The sequence below is a fragment of the Mustela nivalis genome (assembly GCF_964662115.1).
Source record: "Mustela nivalis genome assembly, chromosome: 6".
Classification (NCBI taxonomy): domain Eukaryota; kingdom Metazoa; phylum Chordata; class Mammalia; order Carnivora; family Mustelidae; genus Mustela; species Mustela nivalis.
The window spans coordinates 44115215-44134642 of NC_139025.1; the positions used below are offsets into that span (position 1 = coordinate 44115215).

Below are 19428 nucleotides of genomic sequence, written 5' to 3' on the forward strand. Positions count from 1 at the left end.
AAAAGGCTTTCACATTTATGATCTCATTTGTTCCCTACCTCAAACCCATGAGTTATGAACCTATTTTTAACATGAGGAAATAGAGTATTTGTATCTTTATTTACTCCTGGGCTCTCTCTGCTAATTCTTAAACTCACTTTCAGTTCTGAACTATATTTTTATATATGTAGTTCAGTTTAATACATTAGTGAGATTAAGTACAAAAATCACTCATTGCAATGAAGAAAAAGGGAAACTAGCGTATGTTATGTACGAACTTGCCTGTACCTTAATGCCTTAATGTTCACATTTATCTTATTTAATCCTTGTAACCAAGTAGGATAAGCCTTGTTCCTGTTTTATGAGTGAGGAAACTAAGCAGTGCTTTGTTTCTATTTTCTTTTAATGACTTACCCTTCATTCCTGCCAGTAGAGTATATTTTTATCCTATTTTCTCATATTCTAAGTAGTCTAACATGATAAAAGAACCATCCTGATAAGGATCATGTTGTTGTTGTTGTTGTTTTTCATATTGCATTTGTCTGTAAACCTTCCTCAGGCATACCCTTGTATGCCTAAGGAATTTAAGGGAGAAAAATTTGATGACTAGGAATTCTTACCATGTTAGTATCTTTTTTTTTTTTTTAAGATTTTATTTATTTTTTTGACAGAGATCACAAGTAGGCAGAGAGGCAGGCAGAGAGAGAGAGAGGGGAAGCAGGCTTCCCACCAAGCAGAGAGCCTGATGCAGGGCTCGATCCTAGGACCCTGAGATCATGACCTGAGATCATGACCTGAGCCCAAGGCAGAGGCTTTAACCCACTGAGCCACCCAGGCGCCCCCATGTTAGTATCTTAATTGAAGAAATATTTAGTTCTCTAACCGTCTCTGCTTACATAAGAGAGAGATCTGTGCTCTCACTGCCTTATTTCTAGAACCAGAAATTACCATTAATTCTTCTAACAAACCTATGCCCAAATCAGAGATGGGGAATCTTCTCTACTTTCAACATAAAAACTGTTAGTACTTATTTCCCCCTTTTAAATTTAAGGACCCCAAGGACTATTACCTGACTCAGGAGACCCAAGAACTTAAGTACTTTTAGGGGATTATGTATATATTTTTATGGTATATATGATCCTCTGAGGAGAAGCACGAGAAATTTTGATTGATTGGTATCTTTCTTTTTCTGACTGTAGATGAACATGTCATTATTGTAGAAAACTAAAATACAGAAATCCCTAAAAAAGGATAATTTTACCCATATTTTTGCAGCTCTGTTAATAATTTGTTATATTTCCTTTCAGACTTGTTGATCTGCATGTGTATGTGTGTGCTTACAGATTTTTTTCATTTGGAAAATAAAATATATACATGCCATGTGTATAGTGTGTTGTACCTTTTTTTTTTTTTTTTAACTCAACATCTCATAAACTTATCTTCAAAAATACTATTATCTCCTGCATGGCAATATAGTATCATTTGATAAATTGTCCAATTGGACATCAAAGTTGTTTCCAATTTTTGCTATTATGACCGATTTCATGATTGGTGCCTTCAGATATAAATTTTCCTCCTCATCTCTGATCTGTTTCTTTGAACTGCATTAACTGGTTCAAAGGGTTTAATATTTTTAAGGCTCTCAACTCCACATTTGAAACGTTATTATTTCTTTCCTGCTTTTCTTAAAATCCATTAGTGTTTGTCTCTTAGACTTTTCTCTTGCCATATTCTTAGGCACAAAGTAAACTTATGTTGCTAGGATGAGGGCAAGGACAGGGCAAGCAGGTGGAGAGATTAGTTATTTTAGGAAAGGACATGCTTAGGACATAGTAAGTACTCAATTTGTGGGTGTTATGAGAATGTTATCACCTAGACTTAATAGCCGAATTAACGAAAGGGATCCCTGATAGAGTACACAGCCTGGTGCTGGTTTTCTGGTGGTATGGAGCAGATTTGTGTGAATAATCCAGCCTGTGGATAGAGCCACTCAGTTGCCTGTGATTGTTGCCCTGGAACAGTGTGGAGAGAGAGGGCTCACACTCCTAGCTGATGCCTCAGCAGCAGCACACCCCTAACCCTGTTACCCTGCCTGCTGTGTTGAAATGCTTTCATGCAGGGCAAATTAGCTCTTTGTCTTGTGAAACGGCAGAATTCCCTCTGCCTGTCATGTCTTCCTTCCCTTCTCAGGGCCGGCTCTAACCCATCCCCAAGTCAGCCCAGACAGGCATGACGCCTTGAGCTGGGCTGTGTGCCGATGCTGGGACCACCCCCGTACTGTGGGACCACCAACCCCTATTCTCCTCTGTCTCCACTGCAGGGGAGCTGTTTAAAAGTTAGTTTAAGGGAGTACTTTTTCTTTTCTTTTTTTTTTTTTTTTTAAGATTTTATTTATTTGACACAGAGAAAGCATAAGCAGGAAGAACGGCAGATAGGAGAGGGAGAAGCAGACCCCCTGCTGAGCAGGGAGCCCAATGTGGGGCTCAATCTCAGGACCCCAGGATCATGACCTGAGCCAAAGGCAGTTGCTTAACCCACTGAACCACCCAGGTTTGCCCAAGGGAGTACTTTTTTAATGGGGTGGGGGGGGGAGGATCATAGTTGCAAAGTATGGGAGAATTTAGGAGACAAAGTCCATTTAAGGAAGTACTTTTTTTAGGGAAAAAACTATGCTACATGTGGAGGATTTTTGGTAAATATAAGGCATTTTTACATTGGGAGAGAAAATCTGGTATTATAAAATCCCCAGAGCCTCGTACAGTTTCACTGGCAGATTCCTTTCAGGAATCAGCCCAAAACTAGAGCCATTCGACAATAGCAAAAGAATTGCTAAATGTATCTGCATAAGAGTTTGAAAAGTTCTGTAGAGCAGAAACACACTTTAGTCAGAAAGCAAAGTGAGAAAAATTAATTTCAAGATGTTGGAAAGAAAAATGGCTAATTTTCCTAATAATCCTTAAAAAAGCTACAGAAAAATGAACAAGAGACACGGGAACAACAAAAGAAAAGTAAGTAGCCAATAAGATAGGAAAGGGCATTCAACATTTCTAATAGTGAAATAAAAGCAAAAAGACGGATTATGATCTTTGGGGGAGGAGGGGGGAGGCTGGTCAGCTTAGCAAAGACTAAAAAGTGTGCAATTTGGAGAGAGTGAGATACTCAATGTTGGTGGGGTTGTAAATTATATGAAATGATTCTGAGGAAATTTAAAGATAACTGCCAGAATTTTGTATGTAAATACCTGACCCAGCAGTTTCTTTTATTAATAGGAATTTCTGAGAAACCTAAAAGCTTTTAAAGATTTGTGCACTAGGATGTTCACTTATAACATTACTGATAATAGTGAAAATTTGGAAGTGATGCCAATGTTCATCAATAGGAGTTCACATAAATAAATTATAGGATGTTCATTCACTGAAATTCTGTGTATTGTTGAAGAATGGAATTAGTTGGTATGTCCCGACATGGAAAAGGACACAAGATATTTTATGTGATAAACCCTACTTTTGGAAGATAGTACATAAAATATTCCTTTCCTCCCCACCTTTTTTTTTTTTTTTTTTGGTAAAATATGTATCCTTAAACCTAGTTTGGGGGCTCATGGTTGGCTCAGTGGGTTATGCATCTGCCTTTGGCTCAGGTCATGGTCTCAGGGTCCTGGGATCGAGCCCCGCATCGGGCTCCCTGCTCAGTGCAAAGTCTCCTTCCTTTCCCTCTGCCCTTCCACTTTTATTCTCTCTCTCTCTCTCTCTCTCTCTCTCTCAAATGAGTAAATAAAAGCTTTAAAGAAAATCTAGTTTGAATCGGATGACTGCATTAATCTTTCTATTTCTTGGAAACCCTATTGAGAAAGCACAGAATTGTGGAACGAATTTATCTTTCCATGAGTAGGGGGACAGAGAATGCAGAGAATGGATGAGTGTGCAGATGAGCTGTCGAAATGCTGACTCACCACATTCCTTGACCTCATCTGCTGTTTAGCTTTGTGAACACCACCTATTTTTAATCTCCTTCATGAAGAATACCATTACTCATGACGTGGTTGATACAGTAGGAATGGTTATCTTTTGTTTATTATCCCTGCTGGTGACTGTATGTTTACATTTTAAGTTGGTTTGTTTTTAATGAAGCCCAAGAGAACCGGCTCAGTGTAAAGCTGGATAGGGTTGTTTGTCATCCCAGTTCACTGTAGTGCCGAGTGGCATTTCTACAACAGATCTGAGGGAGAGCTTTTATAGCCTTTAAAAACAAGATTTTGTCTTCCATGTCAGTCTTTGTTTGCCTGGTTTGATGAGTCTTGTGAGTTCATCACTTCCTTCAGGTTATCAGAACGTGAATCACCTTATTGCATCAGTGAGGTAGAAGTAAATACCACATCAGTTTCTCACTTTTGATATGTGGAGATGGAAGCACGTAACAGTATGTCAAGGAATACACAGCTGCAGAATATATAATTAGATTTATTAATCTTCGGACAGATGTTTTGTTGTAAGTTGCCTGATAAAGTCATGGATGAATCTATGAGTTTGTCTCAGTTCCACACTGGTTTCTGAGTGTTTGCTGCTTCATGCAGTTCCTACCTTACCACGCTGGTGTTGTGTATCTATGCTGCTCAGTGAGATACTCCCAGCCATGGGTGCTAGCTAAGTGTGGTTAGTGGAATGGAGGAACTGAATTTTTTTTTAATTTTTTTTACTTATTTGACAACGAGAGAGAGAGAGAGAGAGAGCACAAGCGGGGGGAGTGGCAGGCAGAGGGAGAGGAGAAGCAGGCTCCCCCCCTGAGCAGAGAGCCCAATGGGGAATTCGATCCCAGGACCCTGGGATCATGACCTGAGCCAAAGGCAGCCTCTTAACCCACTGGGCCACCCAGGAACTGAATTTTTAATCTTATTTTAATTTAGTCACTCAAGTATATAATACCACTTGATTTGCTTTTTTGTTTGTTTAACATACATTATACATTTTCAGTGACTACCTATTAAATGGTAGGGTCATAATTAGAATATTTTATCCCTCCCATTTTTTTTCTCTTTTTAAAATTGAAGTACAATTAACTTAGAGTGTTAAATTAATTTCAGGCGTACTGTACAACACAGTAATTTGACACTTCTATATGTTACTCAGTGCTCACCACAGTAAGTGTGGTCACCATCTGTCACATACACCATACAGTGTTATTACAATATTGTTGATTATGTTCCCTATGCTATACTTTCCATCTCTGTGACTTATTTCCTGGATAACTGGAAGTTTGTCCCTCTTAATCCCCTTTATCTATTTTGCTCTCCCCTCTCCCACCTCCCCTCTGGCAACCACCAGTTATATATAGTTCAGTATTTTCTTGTTTGTTTTGTTTAGATTCTAGACATAAGTGAAATCATACAGTATTTGTCAGACTGACTAATTTTACTTAGCATACCTTCTAGGTCTATCCATGTGGCCCCAAATGGCAAAGTCTCATTCTTTTTTCTTGGTAACATTCTATCATATATATTTACCATGTCTTCTTTATCCATCCCTTCCATTTTGAAGTAGGTATCTTAGGAAATGTTTCAAAAATGGGGTTTTAGAAATATTTTAGACTGCTATTAGTCTAGACCATTTTAAGGAAGTAATTTCTAGGTTTGTTACTATTCTGTTAAATTTTTAGTTTTCATTTAGGCTTAAGAATTTGGGAGACTGCCAGAAACCTAATCTTGGACACCATACTATGTTACTATAGCATATGGCATTATCATGTGTTTTTTAAATAGCAAGCCACTGTTAGCTTGTTTAAAAGTCAGCTGCATGATGTTAGTCATATATTTTATATATATATATATATATATATATATATATATATATATATATTTTTTTTTTTTTTTTTTTTTTTTTTTTTTTTTTTTTAATGCAGATCCCTGTTAGGCAACAGGCCGCATTTTAGGTACTCATAGCACATGTGACCGGTGGCTCTCTTAGTAGCACAAATCTAGAAGATCTGAATGTCACTGTTCATCACCTTCGCTGGTTGACATTTCTGGAACACAGTACTTAACAAACGTAGAATACATATTCTTTCAAGTACACAGGATACTTTTCACCAGGGCAGACCAGATGCAAGGCCCTAAGATACTCTGAAATCAAAGGATTGAAATCTCACAGAGTATATTCTGTGACCACGTCAGAAAGTGGAAAACAGTTAACAAGTCACCTAGAAAAGCCCTCTATCTGGAAATTAAGCACTATACTTCTAAATAACTTAGAGGTCAAGGAGGGAATTACTGGAAAATCAGGAATTCCAAACTAAAGGATACGGAAATATACCCTATCAGACACTTTGGGGTTTAGCTAACACAATACTTTAGCTAACACAATATACTAAATGTATAACTTTATATGGTTATAATTAAAAGGGAGAGGCTTAAAATGAATGATCTAAGTTTTTGTCTTAAACTGCACAAAGGAAAAAAGGACTAAACCCCAGTTAAGGTAACAGGAAGAAAAGGATAAGAGGAGAAGACTGTAGAGAAAATGAACTACAATGTGATATCTCTTCGTTTTGATAACTTGTACTCAGTAACTTGTTAGCCCATAAGGATCAGCAATAAAATTAGTAAGAAAAAAAAAAAGCCAACAGTGTACTTGAAAAATTATAAGTAACCAATTTATAGGTAAGGTAAGGATTGAATTAAACTAAATAATTAAAATCATATTTATGTGAGAAGCCTCAATTTCTTTGAACGCAGATTCATTCTAGTGCTCTGATGTGCCTGTTTTGGAAGATAATTTAATCTGGGTGGGGTGAGGGGGTAGCTTCTAGACATATTTTATAAACCATGAAAGAATTTTACTGATTGAACCAGCCAGGCACCCCTGAACCCATGCAAGTATTTTAAAGCTGAGAATTTGAACTTCGTTTTAAAATGAGCAAATGGTGTAAGCAGCTGTGTGCACACCCCCTTGAGAAGATGTGTGTTGACCGTCAGGACCCTGGCATCTCCAGAAGAGTGTGGAAGTGATTGGCTCTTAGGAATTCGTATAATCTACTGAACTGGAAAAAATGAACATTTAATAAAATATTACACTTTTTTCTTATAGGTTTATAGACAAGAAAGAAAGGTTAAGCCAACTTAAGAGCAAGCAAGAAGAATTTCAAAAAGAGTGAGTTTCCCTTTTGCTTTTCTCTTGTCACCGTGTGGTTTAATTCAGTGCTATGGTATGCAGACACATGGACGGCTGACTTGTCGAATTTAGGACACAGTCTCAAAGTGGGGAAGAACAGTGCCTCTGGGAGAAGCAAAATAGAGATTCTCAAGTTCCTGGAAATCATTGAGATCAGACCCAGTCCCTTTGCAGCAGGCACTCAGTGACTAGACCCATGAGCAAGACCCCTGGCCCAGATAACTGATGTGCGGCAAGTGGGTCTAGAGCAGGCAGACAAGTGGTAGTTCCTGTAAGACGTCACGCCTTCCATTTTCTGGATCAGCATTTTCCTAAGCATGGTCTTGGTATCAAGACCATCAGAATTTGTTAGCTGAGGTAACAGTTTAAAATGCAGATCCTTGATCTTCTACCGTCAGCTGTTCTGCGGTCTGGAGGAGAAGGCCCTGGAATCTGCCCCCCTGACGAATCCCACCCGCTGATTTGAGCATCGTCCGTAGAATTTTCTCTCCCAAACTGACCTAGTCGCTGTTCTCCAGATGCACCCCAGGTCTCTGAAAACATCTGTGAGCAGATTAAATCTTCTAAGATGCCCTGCGTTACAGAACCCTGCTTAGATTTATTTAAGTCATTTCTCTAACCTAATCACAGAAACTTTTATTTCTTCCATAGAGCACTTCACTCCACAGAACAGATTTTTACAGATGCCGGCTTGTGCCATTTCTTTGATAACTGAGCATCACATTTTAGATTATGAATTCTTTTGTAACTGTTACTGTTAATAAATGTGACTGATAGAAATTACTGATTATGACTGAGGACAAAGGCTCTTGCTATTACTAGAAATTGTAAATGTTTACAGAAAGGTTCTCGGCAGCATTAAAAGTGCAAAGAGAAGGAAATGAGAAAAAAATAGAGAATTTGGAATTTGGAAAACATTTTTATTTTTTATTTTTCTAAAGATTCTATTTTTTTTTTTTTAAAGATTTTATTTATTTATTTGACAGAGAGAAATCACAAGTAGACGGAGAGGCAGGCAGAGAGAGAGGAAGGGAAGCAGGCTCCCTGCTGAGCAGAGAGCCCTAAAGATTCTATTTTTAAATGATCCCTGCACCCAGTGTGGGGCTCAGCCTCACAACCCCAAGATCAAGAGTTGCATGCTCCACTGACTGAGCTGGCCAGGGACCCCCCTGGAAAACGTTATTAAGTGCTTGAGTCTCACTTTGGTATTTTCAGACATTTTTAAGAACTTACTTTAAAAAAATGTTGATTTTACATTTTTGAGCTTCACAACATTTATTATTGTCTTTTCTCTGTGCAGAGTGCTAAAAGCTATGGAAGGAAAATGGATAACAGATCAGTTGGTAAGCTGTAAGAAGTATTTAAATAGTAATATTCTTTATACTTGACGTTACATGCTTTTCAGTTGGTGGTGCTTAGAATATCACTTTGAATTTAACTTTATTTTAATCATTTTTTGGCAGCCCTCTATTTGAATATATTTGTAGTGTGGGCTCTCAAATATTTTATCTAGATGCCAAACACAGAGTACTGGCAATTAATTATAGAGCCATTATAAAGGGTAAGTACAAAGTCTGATATTGACATAGGAATACAAGAATGACGAACTATCCTTTTTGGAAAAACTTACTCATTGTAAACATACACTCCCTACACATATTGATGATTAAATGTGAAAAGTAAACTCATAAAAATATTAAAATATGGGAGAGTATTTATAAATGTAACCTACTGATGAACAGACCTTTATAAGTCATAAAGGAAAACATCTTCACAGACTGCATAAAAGTTTTAAAGTTCTGTATGTTGAAAACTCTAGGCAAAATGAACATAACTGGGAAAAAATGAGTATAGCATATAAAAATAAGGGGTTCAGGGGAGGGTATGTGATATGGCTAGTGCTGTGAAGTATGTAAGCCTGACGATTCACAGACCTGTACCCCTGGGGCAAATAATACATTATATGTTAATAAAAACAATTAATTAAAAAAAGAAAATAAGGAGTTCGATTGATAACACTTTTATTCCGTGTTGGTGTGAGTATACATCGATGTATTTGGTTGGAGAACAAGTTGGTGGTTTGTTGGGGTGTTTATGGTTTTTTTCTCACACATGTGGTATTTTCGGCAGGTTTCCTCCTAAGAAAATACATGAAGGCAGAGATTAATGGATAAAGAAACTGATTGACCAGAGTGTGGGTAGTGATCCATAAATATCTTAAAATCTCATTAAACAGGATGAGATAACTGATACTGTGTAGCTGTTCAAAAGAATCCCCAGTCCATAAGTATTGATATGGAGTGATATCCAAGAGTTTTCTAATGATAGAGCAAACAAAAAGTAGGCTAGGATAAAGTATGATTCCCTTTGTGTGTGTGTTTTGAAAAATCTGAAATCCAAAAAATCTGAAAAGAGGGGTGCCTGGGTGGCTCAGTGGGTTAAGCCTCTGCCTTCAGCTCAGGTCATGATCTCAGCATCCTAGGATCAAGCCCCGCATTGGGCTCTCTGCTCAGTGGGGAGCCTGCTTCCTCCTCTCTCTCCTCCTGCCTCTCTGCCTACTTGTGATCTTTCTCTCTGTGAAATAAATAAATCTTTTTTAAAAAAAAATTAAACTAAATTAAAAAAAATAAAAATCTGAAAAGATACATATCAAAGTTTAGTTGAGATTACCCCTGAAGGAGTCCAGTTTGTGATCGCTTTATTTTTTCTCTTCTGTGATGTTTAATTTTTTTTTCACAATAAGCATCATTCATCATTTTTAAATACTTGGAGTTGCCAAAACAAAATACACTGTATGGGAAAAGACTATTTATAAAGAATCCCATCCCCATTTTTCTAAATTCCATGTACTGTTTTCTAATTTTTCTATCAAAAATGTCAGTATTGCTTCTTGAAGACTAATACTGTTTACAAGTGAGGACGTCTTCTGGCTGTTTCATCTTTGAGTCAGTCCACGGGGTCCCATGGGTCTGTTCTCAAGTGTCCCTCCAGGGAGGGTGGCACTTCGTACCTGCAGCAGCTCTGCAGTCTGCTCTGTCTTGTACTGTCAGGCTCCTTAGGCCGGCATTAAACACCATAAATATTTGAATGCTGTTTTAAGCTTTTAATTATCCACATTTATAGAGGCATTATAGAATAGGTAATCCTACTTTTTAACTGACTACCAGGTTGCATTTTTACTGATCTTTTATTTCATCTTGGGGGAGAAAACCTTCTGTTTTTATTGAAGTTTTGATTATTTTGCTAGTAATAATTCTGTATTGTGTTAGTGAGATAATACAGTGATGTTAATGTTCTCCTTAGTAAACAGCATGAAGAGTTTAGAGCAGTGCAGCCGTAGAACTTTCTGTGGTGATGCAGATGTTCTGTGTCTAAAGCCACCAGTGTGGTAGCCATTAGCCACATGTGGCGTTGAACACTTGACCTGTGGGTAGTGTTGAGTAGGAACTGAATTTCATATGACTTTTTAATAGCCACATGTGGTCACTAGCTGTATATTGGACAGAGCATATACTTTGCCATTTTTTCTCTGTCCTCATTAACACACGAAAGAACTATGTGTATTTCTTTCTCTCTGTCTTAATTTCCAACCAGCTTCTGCACTGAACCAGAATAACACTTTGTTTTTTCATAATCCACTGTAGTCACAAAAGTTATAATAAATATATTGGTCTTTTCTTCATTATGTTTTCTAAGATATGCCTCAAAATAATGGTGATCCTAGGTTGATAATCCTATTACTCATAAGAGACCAACATTTGTGATATTTTTTGCATACTTTTTTTTTAAGAGATGGAAAATAATGTCCTGCAAGATGAGGATTGAACAGCTGAAACAAACAATATGTAAAGGGAATGAAGAAATGAAAATAAGTAAGTAATCTGTCCCCCTTCTTCTAGACCTAATAAAGGGCTAGTGTGGAATGTCATTGGCTTCATAAGCTAGAGAGACAGAAGTGGGGGGGAGGCAACAGCAACCTGGAAAGGTTTCCTACTTGCTTCTCTTATCAAGCATTTGTATAAGAATTTTAAGTAAATATTTTCACAAATACCTGTATTTTATATACACACATACACACAAATATAATGACGTTTGAATAAAGTACTTTTCTCAATTAAAAAAGGTTAAGGAATACATATTTCCCATTCGCCTTCGCTAACAGGAAGCTTGGTACTCAGTTATAATTACTAGTTCACTCCAGAACCACAGAATATTGGCTTTTTCTCTCCATTAGTGAGTCTCATGTACATTTCAATCTGTATTATTCTTACATTGTATTAGGTAGCTCATCCTTCATCGTAAATGGTAGTCAGATTTTAGGAGAGTCCTCTTAGAAACCCTGTGTCCTTAGACGTATCCTGTCTGTTTCTGAAGATCATTGTTTAAAGTTCAGAGTGAGTCACCGTCATGCCTTATGACTCCCTTTCTTGTCTGCTTGTGCTTTCAGAAGCAAGTATTTTATAGTGGTATGTAATAGAGCAAAAGCTTCCTTTGAAAATGTTTGTCCTCATAAAGGGCTCCTGTGGAGTTTCACAGGATTAGTCAGCCCGAGAGGAGGGCCGCGTGGGGAAGAGCTGCTCAGAACCACACACAGCCGGTTACCCACGGAGCTTTGCCTGCGCCTCCAGAGGCTCTGGTTCAGCAGCAGTGTAGCAGCCTGTGACTGACCCCTCTCCCCCATCCTCCCGTGATGCTCACATGTGCTCCCAGGTGTCTGTGACCGTCCTGGAACTGCTGGATTCACTGAGTTTGTGCCTCGCCTGATGAGCAAGTTTAAATCTTTGATGAGCTGAATTTCACAGATTCCTAACTCCCCAAAACAAAACGACCACCACAGAAAAGATTTGGCCCTAGAGCAGTGGACCCTGTGAGAGTGCTTCCCATCCCTACAAATCCTCAGTCACCTGTTGATGCTTGTACAATTTAGAGAGAGAATCCTGGGACCCACCTTGGACGTAGGAAGTTCAAGTCTCATGCGTGGGGCCGGGGTCAGTGGTTCTCAAACTGTCTGTAGTAAAAGACCATTTTCTCCCTCTCTGATTTCTAATCTCTCATAAATTGATCCCAGTACTTTTGTAAAATACCATAAAATGCTAGGAAAATGATTGCACACTTGAATGGTATGTCATATTGCCATGTCAAAGAGAAATGTTGCTGAGCTTACTCTGTATTTCTGTACCTCTCTTGTCTGACTGGTGAAAGTTTACTGACGGGCCCAGATCCAGGGGCCACACTTTGAGTAGTACTATTCTGGGTGGCACTGATGACTTACGAAGGGATGGGAACCACTGCTCTTTAGAACATAAATGCAGTCTAGTTGCCACCCTTTAGACGAGACTCAGACAATTCTGCAAACAATTTTAGGGGAGTTCATGAATTCCAGAAACTATGCATGGTCTCAAGTCCACAGATGAAGAGCTTGTTACTCAGCAAATAGTATTTCTTAAATACATATTTCCCATTCGCCTTCGCTAACAGGAAGCTTGGTACTCAGTTATAATTACTAGTTCACTCCAGAACCACAGAATATTGGCTTTTTCTCTCCATTAGTGAGTCTCATGTACATTTCAATCTGTATTATTCTTACATTATATTAGTGTACCACATCCTTCATCGTAAATGGTTGTCAGATTTTAGGAGAGTCCTCTTAGAAACCCTGTATCCTTAGATGTATCCCATATCTCAGCAAATAGTATTTCTTAAAAATTTTTGTTGTTAAAAATACCACATATATTCAGAAAAGGTCATATATTATAAATTGTAGAACCTGATGAGTATTTCTCCAGAATCTTTTGGTGTTCTGTGTCATGATACAGAATAATACAGATATGTTATATGGTGTAGATAAGGAAGTTGGATTGTATGAACTTTAAGGTTGAGTCGATCGGTGTTATAAAGTTACTTATCCAGACAAGCAACAGTAGATGACAGAAATAGCATGAGTGTTTTTATGTTTAGGGAGAGATGGCATGGAGAGAAGGACAAATAAAACTCTTGAGTGCTGAGTCTGCACAAGTGCAGATTAGGTGACTGGTGATCTCCTGCCACCTGGGAAGGGTCATGATATCAAGTTGGAAACTGTTCTTACAAAATCTGACCACCATGACCAGGGGCCTTGGCCAGACATTCATTTGAGCACTTGTAAAGAGCTCAGTAGCGATCATGAAAATGAGTGAGCTTGCTGGAAGATAAGCGTGATGGAACTAGTGACTTAAACATTAGAACATCCACACTGAGCAAGACTGGTAAAGAGAATGCACAAGTGAGGGGAAATAAAATTGTGGGAAACCTTAGGCCTGCAGTGAAGTGCCTAATAGATAGCCAGATAGCCAGTAAGTTTTTCAAACTGGATTAGGTACCTTTTCTGCCCGCCATGGTTATTCTTCAGTGCTTACCGTAAGCCAGGTAAACTTGATAGTTGTTGAGTGATTCTTTGAAATGATGACTACAGATGGAGACCCAGAGCCCTTTCAGTGGTGGGCCCCTTTGATTCATTGGTTTACATAAGCTGAACTCCCAGTTTTCACTTAGTGAACATTATGTAGTTAACCTGATGGAGGTTTTGCTTTTGGTTTAAACCACAGGAAGATGCTTACCCTTGGGAGGTGGGTTCTGTAGTCTCCAGGAGCTATTTATAGAGTTAATTGTTGGGTGTGATTTATTTCAGATTCTGAAGGCCTTCTCAAAACCAAGGAAAAGAACCAGAAGCTCTACACTCGGGCACAGCGGCACCAGGAGAAAAAGGAGAAGATTCAGAGGCACAATCGCAGACTTGGTGACCTGGTAGAAAAAAAAACCATTGACTTAAGAAGTCATTATGAACGTCTGGCAAAACTTCGGCGATCTCATATATTAGAGCTCACCTCTGTCATTTTTCCGATCGAGGAAGTAAAGACTAGTGTGAGGTACAGTGAGTCTTTCGACTCTAGGAATAGATCAAGTTTCAGAGCAAGTATATTTCAAATATGGCAGCACCTCATTTATTGGGTTCATTCTGGGGTCATTGGCTTTCCTGGTAATGAAACTAAAGTCTTATCTGCTTCAGCAAACAGTACACGCTGCATGACATTGGGGAGGCTGCCAAGGTGGAGGGTGGTGGCCCTCAGAGAAGTGGGGCCCTCACTTGTTGACTGACCTATTGACTTAGCCTTTTCCTGGTAACTAGCTGCTGGCAAGCAGTGAAGACCGTGAGTTTAGTCTTAGGCTCTAGTGCGTGGCTACCCTCAGGAGTCATCGGATGGACAAGACCGTGGTTCCCCACCTGCATGTTCATCAGAGTCACTCAGGAACTTTTAAAAAATAGAGGTTCCAGAGGACACATCATCTGGTCCCCAGCCCATCTCGTAATATCTTTTTTTTTTTTTTTTTAAACTTCCCAAGAGGACAATTGATGTTTGAAAACTGCTACGGAGGAATTCATTTGCTTTCTCACTAACCATCAGGTTGTTCCAGTTGAGGATTTTCCTGTCTCTTTTGGTTGCCCTCACTGCCCAGCACCCTTCCCCGGCTGGTCCGTGGACTATGACTCGTGAGGACCATTACTCTGTCTGCTCCCTCTACTTCACTGTGTCCTTTCAGCCTCTGCCTGAGTTAACTTCCTAAAAGCCTAGAGGTCTCATTGTTCTTCTGGCTTGAAACCCTTCTCTCTACCAAGTAATTTTTCATTAGTAATAATAGTAATTAGTAATTAGTAGGCAAATATAAAAATAAAAAGGCAGATTCAAAATAGAGCAGAATAGGAAGTTCAGAAATAGACTCTAAGGTAGCCTTTTGGGTCAGTGGGGAGAACAGGTGACCAGGCCTTTGGGGAGGAAAAAGCTCATAAAACAGAAACATTTTTTTTTTAAGTTGTTTATTTTTTGAGTAATCTCTACACCCATAGGGCTCTTCACCCCAAGAGTCAAGAGTCGTGTGTTCTTCCAGCTGAGCTGGCCGGGCAGCCCCACGGCTAAATTAGATTCTGATGGACTAAGGTATCAGTGTTAAAACAGTAAACAAAGACGCGGTCTTAAGACACTGTCTCAGATCGGAGGAGACCAGGGAGACCAGCAGCTGAGTGCGAACTTGCAGAAGAGAAAACATGGAGAAAAACTTTCTCTTCTCTGTGCTGTTAAATCTTTTATAGCAGTATATGATACTATATGCTGGTACTTTTTTAAAGCCCATAGTTCTGAAGTTACTTCTGTAAAAAGGTTTCTTGTCCATTCACATTTCTCAAACTTGTTACATGGAAAAAGGAAGAAGCAGAAGTGTCGCCCAGAACTGGCTGTAGTGCCCTGCTCCCCTCCCTGTGACTGCCAGGGCCCTCGCCCCACAGGCATGGGGTGGCTGGAGGAGAAAGAATTGAGAACAGAACCTCAGCTTAATGCAGCGCAGACACCCTCCCCAGTTTGCCCCTTTCTCACCTACTTTTCCTACACTGACACCGACCCAACGGCAGGGATCGTCTTGTCTCTGCGCCACCACTGAGCACACACTGTCCCCCGCGCACACACACACCTGCCCCCCACCCCTGATGGGGCGTGCTGACTTCTCGCGCCTTCCCACTCGCCTGGCCCTCAGTTCAGAGCGCCATCCACACTGTCACAAGTATTTCTGTGTGGATAGTAACACTGCATTTCCCTTTTTCATGGTGCAGACATTTGCACTGATGCCCCAGAAGCCATTGTGGGTCAGAACTGCTGCCTTGACAGATGGCTGAGCAGTGACGCCAACTGTGTCACCTGTTGTTGTATTATTCTACCGTGTACTTGCATTTTCTGAGAGAAAGGCATTTCACGTCAAGGACGCTCTTGATGAAGCAGTGGAAATCATATTTTTATTTAAATTTTATTGTCTTGATCCTTGTGGACACATCGTTTTAGTAGACCATACGATGAAACGGGAAGTGGGCAGAAGCTCCTTTGCTCTGTTCTGAAGGGCCGAAGCCAGCTTATCAAAAAGCACTCGAGTGAGTTGCAGGCGGGACGAGCTGGTGTGTGCATAGGACACTGTTTTTACTTGAAAGAACTACTGCAAGACTTGAGTGTGAAAGAGATTTTCAGAAGTCTTGACCAGTGCTGTTTTGCTTTGTGTTTCAGTGGTTAAAAGACAAAGCCACTCTTCACTACTTTTCTTGTTTTGAAAAGTACAGCAGTTTTTTTTGTTTTGTTTTCATAAAAATATAGTGTTAACATAATAGGTTTATTATTTCCAAATGAATGAATCATTTAAAATTTTCTCAGATTTCGAATACAGGCAAATATCAATAATCTGCCCATCACAAAAGCTCTTTGGAGTTCTCCAAAAATTGCAAGTGTGTAAGCATGAGACCAAATAGTTCGAGAACCTGATAGTGAGGCGGCAGGTGCCACCCTCTCACATCGGTGTGGGCTTCTGTGCCACAGTGGTTTCAGCTTCATCTCTGACAGAGTTACTCACCTCTGTATATTCCAGTTAAACTCCTGTCCTCGCGCGTGCATCTTTCAGTGTCCTGCTGGTCAGGCGGGTAACTTGGATGCTCTTTGTAACCCATTCCCTTGAAATCTGTGTGTGTGTTCTGATTTTCAGAGATCCCGCAGATGTGTCCTCGGAGAGCGACAGTGCCATGACCTCCAGCACCGTGAGCAAGCTTGCTGAAGCCCGGAGGACGACTTACCTCTCGGGAAGATGGGTCTGTGACGATCACAATGGGGACACCAGCATTAGCATCACAGGGCCTTGGATTAGCCTTCCCAACAACGGGGACTACTCTGCCTACTACAGTTGGGTGGAAGAGAAGAAAACCACGCAGGGGCCTGGTGAGAATCAGAATAGTCTTTGAAAACTTAGAAGTACGTATGTTTTTTAATTGAGGTAAAATTTACGTAACGAGACGAACAGCTGTAAAGCGAACCATCTCGCGGCACAACATTTGCTGTGTTGTGCATTGGTATCCGGAGCGCTGGCATCACCCCAGACAGGAGCTCTGGGGCCCGGAGCTGTCATGCCCCTGTCCCCTCTGCTCCCTGCCCTGGGCAGCCCCTGCAGATGAGATCAAATTATGATGGTTCAGCTTACAATTTTTTGATTTTATGATGATGCAAAAGCGATACATGTTCAGTAGAGTTCACGCTTTGAATTTTGAATTTGGATCGTTTCCTGGGCCGGTGCTGTGCATGTGTACTCTCAGGGTGCCAAGCCCCCGAGGCCCCCAGGCAGCTCTGCGGCTGTGAGGGTCCACAGCCGGTAGAGACACCGATAATGTTTCATGTTTCACTTTCAGTACAGCATGTAGTGCATTGCGTGAGATGTCCAACATGTTCTTTTTTTTTTTTTTTTTTTTTTTTTTAAAATTTTATTTATTTATTTGACAGAGAGAGATCATAAGTAGGCAGAGAGGCAGGCAGAGAGAGAGAGAGAGAGGGAAGCAGGCTCCCTGCTGAGCAGAGAGCCCGATGCGGGACTCGATCCCAGGACCCTGAGATCATGACCTGAGCCGAAGGCAGCGGTTTAACCCACTGAGCCACCCAGGCGCCCCATGTCCAGCATGTTCTTATAAGTAAATGACTTTGCCCAGGCTGACGTCCGTGTTCTGGGCCTGGGTCAGGCAGGCCGGGTGAAGCTATGGTGGTAGTTATTTAGGTGCCTTAAATGCATTTTCAGCTTAGGATATTTCCAATTTACAATGGGTTTATCAGGACATAACCCCATCCTAAGTCGAGGAAGATCCATTATTTTGTTTTCTGTAGGTCTAGAGGTATCTATTTTGGATATTTCCTAGAATTGGGATCATATAATGTGTGACCTTTTGTGTCTGGCTTTTCTTTTTTTCTCTTTTTTTTAAAGAGTTTATTTATTTATTTAACAGATCACAAGTAGGCAGAGAGGCAGGCAGAGAGAGAGGAGGAGGCAGGCAGAGAGAGAGGAGGAAGCAGGCTCTCTGCTGAGCAGAGGACCCAATGCGGGGCTCGATCCCAGGACCCTGAGATCATGACCTGAGCCGAAGGCAGAGGCTTTAGCCCACTGAGCCATCCAGGCACCCTGTGTCTGGCTTTTCTTAAATAGCGTAGTGTTTTCAAGGTTCATCCATTTTGTGGCATGAATTAGCATCTCTTTCTTTTTATGACTAGGTCATATTCCATTGTATGTAATGTGGATATTCCACGTTATATCCATTTTTAGGTATTTCACTTTTGGGGGGCTGCTACTGCTTTATTTATATAAAAGACCTCACTAATTAGTATATTTATCCAGTAGAGTCGTTTTTGTAGTATCTTTGTAAAAAGCTTGTTTTTAGCAGCCCAAAACGGAGATAGAAATTGCCCAATAGAAAAACCCTTTAAAACTCTGGTAGCTTTCTTTGGTGGAGAAAAGATTGTTCATTTAGTTATTTAGCAAATACATAGTGTGTGCTTTCTGTCACGCATGGTGCCAGGTGCTGGTGAGACAAAGTGATGTCACCAAGACAGGTGTAGCCTAGGTGAGGCCTTTCTGAGGAGGTGACATTTAAGTTGGGCATTTACTGTTCTAATAAATAATACATTATCAGGTCCAAGCAGTTCAGACTTCAATTTCATTTATGTTGGGTCTGTCTGGGCTCATTTGCTTGGGTTACATTCCACACTGCAAAAATCAGAAGTGATGAAACGTTAATGTGCAGCCAGGAACGTGTTATTAGTCTATTAGGAGCAAAACAGAACCATCAACAATGTAATGATAAAATTACAGATCATAAAATCTAGGTTCCCTGGTATTTTTTGTCAAAATTAAAGCTGTGTGTGGTTGTTTCTCTGCCTCAGACATGGAGCACAGTAACCCTGCTTACACGATCAGCGCCGCCTTGTGCTACGCGACTCAGCTACTCAACATCTTGTCTCATATACTTGACATAAATCTTCCTAAAAAGCTGTGCAACAGGCAAGTAATCGAAGGTGACGAAGTCCTCTTTATCACAGATCTCGTTTTCCTATTAGTACTTACTCTAATTAAACAAAAAATAGGAATTTAAGTATTATTAAGCCAGAAAAACGACTGGGAAATGTTGAGATTAATTTCCAAAGCCTACTGGGCAAGTTTGTTTCATTATCTTAAAATTGCACATGAAGTCTTCGAGAAGACCACGGAGAATTCTCCCACTTGTGAAAGTAATTGAAGGAAAAACTAGGATCTTCAGAGGGTATGCTCCTGTGTAAGAACTGGGTAAATCATAACACCTGAATATAAAATAAAAAACAAGTGCCTTAGAATTAAAAAAAAATGTAAGGGTGCCTGGCTGGCTCAGTTGGGGGAGCATGTGACTCTTGATCTCTGGGTTGTGAGTTTGAGC

General features: G+C 40.0%; 1 protein-coding gene across 1 annotated transcript in view; it reads left to right on the forward strand.

Moving 5' to 3' along the window:
• Positions 1 to 19428, forward strand: part of ATG14 (autophagy related 14) — a 36558-nt gene that overhangs the window by 5876 nt on the left and 11254 nt on the right. The window contains exons 2-7 of the mRNA XM_082735078.1: positions 7059 to 7121; positions 8443 to 8485; positions 10933 to 11014; positions 13810 to 14047; positions 16692 to 16921; positions 18902 to 19019. Coding sequence (XP_082591204.1) covers positions 7059 to 7121; positions 8443 to 8485; positions 10933 to 11014; positions 13810 to 14047; positions 16692 to 16921; positions 18902 to 19019 — 774 coding nt within the window. The remainder of the gene's footprint in view (positions 1 to 7058; positions 7122 to 8442; positions 8486 to 10932; positions 11015 to 13809; positions 14048 to 16691; positions 16922 to 18901; positions 19020 to 19428) is intronic.